This window comes from Orycteropus afer, unplaced genomic scaffold, assembly GCF_000298275.1.
Source record: "Orycteropus afer afer isolate SDZICR_OR568_19922 unplaced genomic scaffold, OryAfe1.0 scaffold00197, whole genome shotgun sequence".
Classification (NCBI taxonomy): domain Eukaryota; kingdom Metazoa; phylum Chordata; class Mammalia; order Tubulidentata; family Orycteropodidae; genus Orycteropus; species Orycteropus afer.
Window position 1 is genome coordinate 813504 of NW_006921784.1, and position 11785 is coordinate 825288.

The 11785-nt window shown below is 46.8% G+C and overlaps 1 protein-coding gene across 1 annotated transcript in view; it reads left to right on the forward strand.

The window, feature by feature from the left end:
* MYO18B (myosin XVIIIB) overlaps window positions 1–11785 on the forward strand; it is a 368096-nt gene that overhangs the window by 315251 nt on the left and 41060 nt on the right. The window contains exon 37 of the mRNA XM_007947984.1: window positions 7131–7261. Coding sequence (XP_007946175.1) covers window positions 7131–7261 — 131 coding nt within the window. The remainder of the gene's footprint in view (window positions 1–7130; window positions 7262–11785) is intronic.

Sequence of the window (11785 nt, forward strand, 5' to 3'; positions counted from 1 at the left end):
AGTTTGGTCATCCACTCTTCCGCTGATGGGCATGTAGGTTGTTTCCATCTTTTAGCTATTGTAAATAGTGCTGCGATGAACATGAGTATGCATATATCTGTTCTTGTCCTGGCTCTCACCTCTCTAGGATATATACCTAGTAATGGGATTGCTGGGCCAAATAGTATCTCCAATTCCAGCTTTCTAAGGAATCGCCATACTGCTTTCCATGGTGGTTGTATCACTTCACAGTCCCACCTGCAGTGTATGAGAGTCCAAGTCTCTCCACATCCCCGCCAGCATTTGTTATTTTCTGTCTCAATGTGGTTCACCTATTTTAAAAATAATTTTCTTTTAATATACTCTTGCAAAGGAGTAGGTTACCCTAGTTGCTAGTTTGGCAGCACTGGGGCACTCACCACTTGTCTCCAGGTGGATTTGGTAAGAGGTAGGTACAGTTCTCTGATCTCTGATCATGCTGAACAGCTGAGGGCAGGCTGGGCAGATGTATGCCACCACCTGTCATCAGTCGTGGTGCTGGAGTGGGTAGTGTGACTCATCTAGTGGGTGGGGTGGCAGATGTGGTGAGTATGGCTGGGTGGGGCCTCTGGCTCCCAACTGCTGGGGAAGAAAGAAAAAGTAAGAAAAAAAAGGAGAAGGGGAAGAGCAAGAGAAAAAATAAAAAGGAAAAAAAAAGGGCGGGTAGGAAGAGGGAAATCCTAAGAGAAAAAGCAGAGGGGAAAAATAGTGGCACAGGACTGATACAAGCACAAGCTGCCCGACACAGCTCTAGCCAGAATGCAGTGCACCTTTTGCACGAGTGCACACCGCAGCCAGGGAGGAGCTGCTGCCGACTGTGAAGACTAGGGGTGGGGGTACCTGCTCTGCACCATCACATTTTTTAAGAAATGAGAGAAAAGAAGAGGAAGGGAAAAAATGGGGGTAAAAAGGGGCAGATAAAAGATGAAAAATAAAGAAAACAGAAAAGAAAGGGGAAAAAAGGGAACAAAAGCAGCACAGCACTGGCATGGGGGGCTGGGGACTGGCCACCGGGTGGGTGTGGGCTGGAGGGGCTGCACTTTTGTTCACTGGAGATTGTGCAGGATAAGGGTGGTGACCACACCTCTCTGGTTGCTGATCACCAATATGGGTGCCACCATAGTCCTGGGCACGTGGAGCTGGTCATCTGGTTCTTCCCCGATCAGAACGCTGCTTGCAGTAATTTAAAATGGCTGCATCGTGCTGGTCGGCAGGTCACTGCTCCATATTCCTCCTTGTTGACTGTTTTCATTCAGTCTCTTCCTCTGTTGGTATTTGATCTAGTTCTTTATCCTTTTATTTATAGTTCTGGGTTCCAGGTTGTCATCTATATCCATTTGACTTGGTTTCTTGAGTCTTTGTTGTAGAGGGTCTGGATTGTATATCTGCCTAGTCTGCCATTTTGAATCTTCTCTCTTTAAATAGTTTATATCCTAGTCCCCTCCCCCAAATTTTATTTCCAAGCTTCAAGTCTCCAAAGAGAGACAAGCACAGGGTAGACCAGGCTCACACCAGACCTCAAAACACAGCTCCACTTCACAAAGCAGCCCTGACCTAATCACAAGTCTTATTAGTGAGATGTAATCATTGCTCCCAGCCTGCTTACTGTTAATGGAGGGTGGAAGAGGCCCCACTTTCAGGGCTGATGGGAATACTTCCCTTGTGTCCTTTCTCCTTGTGCACCCCTCTCCATATTTCTACAGGGGCCTCTGCCTGGGGCCTTATTTGGTGTGCCTTGGGGAGACCATTTAGGGCACTGCATCCATTTAACCTAATGATTTGGTCTCAGCAATCAGCATTTGGTTTTCAGTGGAAGCAAGAAAGGTTTGCTGATTGCTGATTACAGACTTTAAATGTTCCAAATCTCTCTACTTTCCTAGTGGCCCTACTGAGCCTGATGTGGGTTCCTTGGTAGATGGAGGATGGGACACAGAGGACAAAAGGGTAAGGTGGAGGGGCGGGAAGTGGTGACAAACCCCACCCCACCCTTGGTACAGGACCTGTCACTTGTTGGGGGTTTTCTTTCTTAACCCATCTGCAATGCTGCCCTTGTTTTCTACCATGTTTTTACTGTGCAGGATAGTGACAAAACTTTGGAGCCAGAGTCCTGCATTATAATGTCCATACTTGCTGTGTGACCTTGGGCAAAGCCTCCTCGGTGATGTGGGGACAATACCACCCTTTTATGAGGCTCTTCATGAGAATTAAATGATAGCAGTGCTACCATTGGTCCCTCTGTGAAGCTTCATATTCATCCGCTCATTTATTTCTCATGATAACTCCATGAAATAGGAACTGTTACCATCCCCATTTAAAACACTAGATCTAAGGATCAGAGAGGTTGAGAAACTTGCTGAAGACCACACAGTCAGCAATGGGTAAAACTGGGAATTGAACCCAAGCAGTCTGGCTCCAGAGTCTATTAAATAAGTCCTTTTTAAAATAGTCGTTTTATTTCAGTGAAAGTATAAACTGCTAAAGATGTATCATTTCAATAGTTTCTGCATGTACAAATCAGTGATACTGATTACATTCTTCAAGTTTTGCTACCATTCTTGCTATCCTTTTCCAAATCATTGCACCATCGTCTTAAATCACAACCCCCTAAGCTTCCCATGGAACCTTTTCAGTTGGCTGTTGTCAATGTAATCTCACATCAGTATTTTTTTTTTTAAAGAGCACAATGCTCAAAGAAGATGTACTTTACTATTTAACATAAATGGATTTTTGATTCAAAGAAGGCTTCAGGGGATAGTTTTGGTTCAAGATGTGAAGTTCAAAGATTATCTTAGGGCAGTAGTTTCAAAGGATTCATCCGGCCTCAGTGGCTCAGATAATCTGAATTCTGTTGAAAATTTGAAATTCTGTTTTATGTTTTTCCCTCTTTTGATCAGAATTCTTCTCTAGACTCTGATCAAAATGTTTAGGAATGGTAACTGGGCACCATTGAAAAGGGCATTTTAAAGGGCTTTCACTGTTAGGGCTGTGAGGATCTGGCCCATTTCAGGTGCCCCTTTTCTATGCCCACTTGCCCTGCCCAGGCCAGAGGTGCATTGCTAAGACACGGGACGTGGCCCTGGCCCTCTCCTTCCCAAACCAGAAATCTCTGAGGAGTTAGACTTTGGATGTTTGCTGCACCCTCTGCATGACATAGACATGGGTAAGAGGACCTTTCTCCACTCAAGGTTCATCCAAGCAATCTAGGGCATCTGTGCTACTTACTCATCACTCAGCTGAATAAGCTCTCACTTAAGAGCCCCAGACCTGGGCAATCAACTCACCTTTGTGGTCTTCTAGCTGGATGGTCTTAGGTAAGTCATAAGGCTGCTCTCACTCTCAGATTCCTCAGCTCTAAAGCGGGCATTCATTCAACCAACATTTATGGACTCCAGTGCACTCACCACATACCTAAAATGGGCCAGACCTGTGGACTTCTGATGGTATCTAAGGCAGAGTCTACATTTGTCTGTCTCCACGTCTTGCAGAGACCCAGGTGCCAGGTGAATTGGGAGAAGTGACTGACTCACAATGGTGGCTTTGAATATGGGGATGTTTGTCATCCAGCCATTTTTAGATGTCTGTATGAGCTGAGGAAGACTGGGCAATCTACTTCCGTAAAGATTTACTCCCCTCGGAAACCCAAAGGGGGTCGCTGTGAGTCGGAATCGACTCAATGGCAGTGAGTTTGGTTTTTTGGTATGTGAGCTGATATGCTAGCCTCCTAGGGTGAGCACCCTCTGGCCATCCCGTGGTGTGGTGTGCGTTATTTTCTCTGACAGCCCGCTGGCCTTCGGCCTAAGGCCCCTGCCTTGGAGTGTCTCTCACCTTGTCAGCATGCTGCCATGTGGATTTCACAGCTGGCAGCTTCAATCAACTAAAACTCACCGCCAGCCCCTCCTCACGGCCTCCCCACCTCTCTAAGCCACCACCTTCTCTCAGCAGTTCAGCTTGGCCCTTGAGCCTGCTCAGTCCCTGCCTTTTCCTCTCTTTAAAATCTGGAAATATTCCGAATCTGTTGAAATGCGCAGACTTCAATCCCATGAATAGACAAGCTGATCCTCCGAACAGAGCTGAGCCTCTCCCTGTAATGGGGGCAGCCATGATCCTCACTAACTTCCATGTGCACATGAAGCCCCAAGAAGAGGACTGGACTGGGAGCCAGGCAGACCAGGGTTCAGATCTCACCTCTGCTCCTTTTCGCTGGTCTCAGTTTATCTACAGATCACAGCCCTCCGAGGAGAGCTCTGAACTGTTTCAACATCACATAGCTAATGAGTTAAATGGGGAGCTGCCAAGTGGCCTTACAATGGCCCTCAGTCCTCATATTTTTGTCCCTCTCATCAGGATTCTGGGTGGTACAAGTCACTTGCAGTTGACTGCGAACCTAAATGTTGCTTGTTCAGAGTCACTCAGCAGTGCTGCAGGGGGAAGGCCTAATAATCTGCTTCTGCAGCGAGTACAGCCAGGAGGACCCCCTGGGGCAGTTGTACACTGGCACCTATGGGGTCGCCATGAGTCAGGGGCCGACTCAGAGGCAGCTACCAAAATCCTTTCGTGGTGTGGTATATATGTGTTCCTTTAAAACAGTGGCCAGAAAATCAATGCAACACAATTAGAACAGCTTAGAAGAAAAATTTGACCCATAACCCCAATCCATCTCCACCCATAAATAGTCTCAACCCTTCAAGTGTTTTTCCAAGTGCATGTGTATCATTTGCATAGATAAGAGTGTGCTATTTCTCTGTTCTGTTCTGTTTGCTTAGCATTATTTCACAGAAGCATTCCACAGTGTCATAATCCATATTTCTAATGTTAAAAACTAAAAACCTCAGTGCCATTGAGTCTGATCCTACTCATTAACCCTCCTTGCGTTTCTGAGGTGGTATCACTACAGAAGTAGATTGCCTCCTTCCAAGGAGTGGCTGGTGGGTTTGAACCGCCAGTCTTCTGGTTAGCAGTCAAATGTCTTAGGCACTATGCTACCAGAGTGACATGCTGTGATCTCCCTAACCATTCCCAATTGTGGGATGATGAGGAGCGCTCAGCTTCTCTGTGTCATCCATAGGACCCCTCCAAGCATCCTTGGATACAGAGCTTGGGTCTGCCTGTTAATTGATTCTCCATGGGATTAATCCCCAGGAGGTGGAATTCTGGTTTAGCCCAGGGTTTCTCAGACCTAGCACTCTGGACATTTGGGTGAGATACTTGTATGTGCTGGGGGCTGTCCTGTGTGTGTTAAGCAGCATCTCTAGCATCTACCCACCCAATGCCAGTAGCATCCCTCCAACTCACGACAACCAAAAATGTCTCCAGATACGGCCACATGTCTTGGGGACCAACGTCACCCTCAGTTGGCAGTCATTTCCTTAGAGTAGTAGGTGCATGAGATAGGCTGTAAAAGGGAGTCAAGTTTCCCAAAGATTCTTGGGCAAAGTCCAATTTGGGCAGTATCAGCAAGTGAAAGAATGGCAGAGGAACCAGAGGCTCTAAGTTCAAGTTCCTGCACTGCTTTACAACCTCAGTTCTCCTTATCTGTGAAATGGGACCAATGATACTGAACCACCGGTGAGCTTGCTGTGAGTGCTGAGTTAGGTCACGCACATAAAGCACTCGGCAGTGCCTCGCCCTCAGCAAGCTCCCATAAATGCCATCTTGTTTGCCTACCACTAACAAAGCCCTGTTGGGTCCTCAATCTTTGTCATTGTTGCTTTTGAGGACAGAAAGGCAAGGGAGTGTAGATGAGAGGTTGAAAGGGAACCCTTCTGCTCAGCCCTAGCCTTCTGCTCCAGATGTGTCCCTTGGTTAGAGGTTCAGCTTCTAGAACCAGCCTCTGCTGCTGCTCTGGGAAACACATTGGTTTGCACATGTACTCACAAGTGCTGAGTGCATACTCTGTGCCAGGTACCATGGAAACACACACTCAGAGCCTGGCTCTGGGGGATGACTGCATTGGGTGGTGGTGGGGGTGAGCACTGCATCTTTGGAGCATGTCCTGGAGACCACCAGACCCTCATTGTCTCCTCTGTCAAACGTGGAGCATCTGTCTGAGCCCATCCAAGAGTCCCTCATGGCACTGCTGTTGTTGTTAGTGGTCGATGAGACAGCTCCGACTCATGACATCTAACAGAATGAAGCTTTGCCTGGTCCTGTGCCATCTTCATGATCATTGCTATATTTGAATCCATCTCAAGAACAGGCTGCTCTGTCCATCTCATTGAGGGTTCCCCTCATTTTCATTGCCCTTCTACTTTCCCAAACATGATGTCCTTTCCTAGCAGTTGTTCTTTCCTAAGGATGTGTCCAAAGTGAGTTGAAATCCTAACATCCTTGCTTCTGAAGAATCTTCTGGTTGTATTTCTTCTAAGACCAACTCATTCTTTTGGCAGTCCATGGTATATTCGTGATGCTTTGCCAACACCACAGTTAGAATGTATCGGTTCTTCTGTCCTCCTTATACACTGTCCAACTTTCACATGCATGTGAGATGATTGAAAAGACCATGGCTTGGGTCAGGCACACCTTAGTCATCAAAGTGGTATCTTTGGTTTTTAACTCTTTAAAGCAGTCTTATTACAGCAGATTTTCCCAATGCAGTATGTTGTTTGATTTCTTGACTACTAAGGCATTTGACTGCTAACCAAAAGGTTGGCAGTCCAAACCCACCAGTACTCCATGGAAGGAAGACCAGTCCATCTACTTCCATAGAAATTCACTGCCTCAGAAGCCCAAAGTGGGTTGCTATGAGTTGGAATCAACTCGATGGCAGTGAGTTTTGTTTTCTGGTTTCCATAGGCATTGATTGTTGATCCAAGTAGAATGAAATCGTTGACATCAGTGGAGTCAAAAAACCAAAATGAAACTCACTGCTGTCGAGTTGGATCTGACTCATAGCAACCCCTCCTTGGGTTTTTGAGGTGGTATCACTACAGAAGTAGATTGCCAAACTCCTCAGAGGGAAGGTTGGGCAGTCTACTTCCATTGGTGGAGTAGCCACCACATAAAAGATGCTCACTGAACAGAGGTGTCATCCAGGCTCCTATTCATCTCAAGAACACGTGGGTAGGAGAGGTCCTTGCCCAAAGCCAATGTGTGCTCGTGGTTCTCATCCCCAGGAGACATACGTGGAGGAGCTCGCAGCAGTGAGGCAAACCCTCCAGACAGACCTCGAGACGTCCATCAGAAGGATTGCTGACCTGCAGGCAGCCTTGGAAGAGGTGGCGTCCAGCGACAGTGACACAGAAAGGTACCTACAAGGGACTGGGTGGGCCTGGGTGTGATGGACAGCTGCACCCTGGAGAGCTCTGCAGCCTTTAGCAGACAGGGCTGGGCATCGGATCTGCTGGGAGACTCAAAGGTGTTTGGGGGTGGAAGGAATAACTGATTGGCTTGGATGAGGAGAGACAGAATGCTTCCCCAGCTGGTGTCTGCATCACTTGTTAAAGCTGAATCCACATGGCCTGGCTCTCAAAGCCTTTGGTGAAGCAATATGGTGGAGCAGTTGGAAAACGGATTCTAGCTGTGTGGCCTTGGGCAAGTTACATGCCCAATCTGGGCTAATATCCTCATCTATAAAATGGTATAATAATATTAGGCTGAGCCACACAAAATTGCCAAGTTTCAACCCTTTTCTTTCTCTTTCTTTCTTTTTCATGGTGGTGAAAACACACACACCACAACATCCGCCAACACAACACCTTCCACATTTACAACTCAGTGATATTGATTCTGTTTTCCATGTTGTGTAACCATCCTCATTATCATCAACCTAAACATTCCACCACAATTAACATAAATTCAGTGCCCACCAAACCAAAGCTCTACCTTTTCCTGTCCCTCCCACCCCTCATGACCACTAATAATCTTTGGTTTCTATATAGTCACTTATTTCATACAAGTGAGTCATATAGTAATTGCCCTTTTGCAACTGACTGATTTCATTCAGCTTGATGTTTTCTAGGTTCATGCATGTTGTGGAATGCAGCTGGACTTAATTTCTCTTTATGGCTTGGTAGTATTCCGTTATGTGTATAGACCACATGTTGTTTATCCATCCATTCCTTGATGGACATTTTAGTTTTTTCCACCTTTTGGCTATTGAAAAATGCTGCAGTGAACATTGATGTATAGGTTGCTGGATATGTGTGTGTACAACTGAGATTGCTGGATGAAGCAGTAATTATATGTTCAGCTTTTTGAGAACCAAGTTTCAACCAGTTTTGACCTGCAAACTGGCAGTTTCATGTAGTACAACCTGCTACCTGCTTCACAGAACTATTCATAAGGGTGGAATGAATTAATATATGGCCTTAGCTTAGACCAGGGACATGTAAATACTATATAAGTATAAACTATGTTTTTGCACAGAATAACGTGTGTTATTTTACAAAGCAACTCTGGTGTCGTAGTGTCTAAGGCATTTGACTACTAACCAGAAGGCTGGCGTTTTAAACCCACCAGCCACTCCTCAGAAGGAAGATTAGGCAATGTACTTCTATAGAGATACCATCTCGGAAACCCAAGGAGGGGTCGCTATGGGTGGAATGGATTTGACAGCAGTGAGTTTTTTTTTTGTTTTGTTTTGTTTTTTTTAACAGCAGGTTCAAGATAAAGGGTTAAAGACCTCCCAACTTCAACATCAGGGCTCCTCTCCTTTCTTTCTCAGAAGAATCTTCTGAAACAGCTGTGGGAAACCCTCTAGAGCCCAGTTCTACCATCTCCGAGCTGCACGGGCCATATGTAGGCTACTCAGTAGGAGTTGAGCTTTCCTAGCTGGGCTCATTCATGGTCAAGGCTGTGTAGCCCCTATAGATAGCCCAAAGTGTCCCGTCCTCAGAGCTGACGCTACAGCCTTGGCTTGTCATTTTTCCAGTCTAGTTTGCAGCAGCACCTCTGCCCCATCCCAGCCTCTGGGGTAGAGCTTGGCAGTGGGGACTGATAGTGCCTTTACATAACTCTGCCATAGAACAGGGTGCCTGAGCCTCACCTATGGATGCATTTCCTTCACAGCACCCACACCTCCTCCACAGCTGCATATGTGGCTGCCTTGGAGATCAATCCCTCTTGGGCTTCATGTCTAAGAAGCTGGCTGATGCTGCAGCTACAACAATCAGATATCGGACCGTACACTCCAGCCTTCTGTTTCCACACAGGGACCCTGGGCTCTGAGACATTCAAGGTCACATAGCAAATTAAGAGTCAACTTTAACATTGATGTCTACTGAATTTCCTACCCTATGGAATTTCCCACTTAGCTTGTCACATCTCTCTTAATGGGATGCTGGCGGGGGCCAGCTGTTAATATGCTGTGTGCATGAGTATGAGTTGGGAGAGGGAAGCAGAGATGATTGCAACTGGTCTGTAGCTTAGCCAGTGGGAACTGCTGGGGCATCTATAATAGAGATGACCACGCCCAGTCAAGAAAAAAGACTGGAAGGAAACACCAGTATTCTACTACTGACGAAAGGCGCACTGATGATTTAATTTTACTTCAAGCTTATTTATAGTTTCTAAAATTACCTTGAGGAAAATGTGTGGTGCAAACAGTTAACGTGCTCTCCTGATAGCCAGAAGGTTGGCAATTTGAGTCCACCCAAAGGTACCTTGGATGAAAGGCCTGATGATCTTCTGAAACAGCTGTTGGAAACCCTCTGGAGCCCAGTTCTGCTCTGACATACACGGGGCGGCCACAGGTCAGCTCAACTCAATGGCAGCACGTTGCGCAGTCCTAGCTACACTAGTGCACACACTGGGAGATTGTGCTCAATTAGGTGCGTATGCAGCCAGCTGCTGACCAAAATGTTGGTGGTTCGAATCCATGCAGAGCTGCCTCAGAAGAAAGGTCTACCCACGGACTTCCCCAAAATCAGCCATTGAAAACCCAGTGGAGCAGAGTTCTGTTCTGACACACATAGGGTGGCCAGGAGTCAGAGTCAACTCAGTGACAACTAGTACTGGTGCTTCCACAGCCACCTCCAGGGTGGGAACAGACTCTACCTGGATGCCGTCCTGGGTGAACCCTCAGCTGCTCAGGGGCATGGGGCCTCACACTCTCCCCGAATAGTGCCCGTGCTCACCATCAGCGAGATGAGGACCCAGGGCGCTCTCAAACCTCACATTCTCACCTCTGATTGAAGGGCCTTCTCTAAAAAGTCTCTGGTTTGGGCAGCAGTGGCTTTGGTGCACATCACACACATTTCTGCCCTTCCCTGCTCATCTGCCCAGATGCCAGACTGCTGGAGAATTGGCTGATGCTGCAGCTGCGTCCGAGTTCCCGGTTACATTTAGGAGCCCCCTCGCCCCACCTTTTTTTCCTCTTCCAGTTTTATTAGTGTCACGGCACAACTAACGTCTGCAATTACAAGCCTCCATTGTCCATATTACCCGCTTGATGCTTGGGCTGGCTTCTCCATTAATAGAAACACCACAGTGTTTGCGTTCATTATAATAGGAATTAATGGCTATGTGGGCTCGGTTTTCTGCCATTGAGCAAACATTTTGAAACCATTTTCACCTGTACAGCAAAGAGTTGCTGTTTAATAAACAACAGAAGTATTTTTTTTCCCTTCAAATAACAAAATTAGAAAGAGGCAGAGGGCCCATGCTTGCAGGTGTGGGTGACAGGCAGGGTAGAAGGTGTGACAAGAAGCAAGGGACACGCTTCTCACCTGAGAAGTGAGATGTTGGTGAAGAAGTCACTGAGGGCTACAGAAATTCCTCCTCCAGTCTCTGCTTATGGGAGATCCTCTCAGACTTAAAGGGACCCCCTCATCCTGCCAGGAGATACCTTTAAGCATAAGGTGGTAAACCTCTTGCTTACCTCCTGTTCTAGTCTGGCTTTTGGGAACTCCAGACCCTGGGGAGGTCCCAGGTGGCACAAATGGTTTGCTCTTTGCTATAAGTAACTAAAGGTCAGTGGTTCAGACCCACCCAGTAGTGCCATGGAAGAAAGTCCTGGTGATCCACTTCCATAAAGGTTACCCATTGCTGTGGAGTCAATTCCTGCTCATAAGGACCCTGTATGACAGAGGAGAACTGCCCCATAGGGTTTCTAAGGCTATGATCTTTATGCTGCAGCCTGCCCATTTTTCTCCTATGGAGTGACTGGTGGGTTCAAACCACTGACCTTTTGCTTTGCAGCTTTCTTGCATCACCAGGGCTCCTCTCCAGAAAGATCACAGCCAAGAAAACTCTGTGGAGCATTTCTGCTCTGTGACACGTGGGGTCGCCATGAGTCAGAGTAGACTTGATGGTGACAGGTTTGGTTTCTGCTTTGGTGAGACCCTGAGCACCTGAGACTCCTAGCTGAATCTTCCCTTTCTAGCTGCCTTGTCATGATCTTTTATCCCAGGGGCCTTTGCTGTTCCTCCCCACAGGGCTCTGATTTCTCTCCTTGTCTGCTTTCCACACTACACCTGGCTCTGAGTCCTTCAATTTGGAAGGCGCCTCATCAGTGTGTCACGGTGGTTGTGCAATGGAAAATGGAAGTTGGACACCAAGGCTGAAGGGATGCAACGCATACGTGGAAACAGCCCGTGTGATGCAGAGGCTTTAGTGCAGCTGGAAGTTGGGGAAGAAGTGGGGAAAACATAGGCTGTACGCTTCAACAAGCCTGGGTTCCAGCTGGGGAACTGGTGATTAATCTCTGCATGACCGTGAGCAGAATTCAATCCCTCAGACTTAACGTCTGCATCTGTAAGATGGGTTAATAATAACAAGGATGTGAGAAAACAGAATCTCCCTTTACGTAATTAAAAAAAAAAAAAAAAAA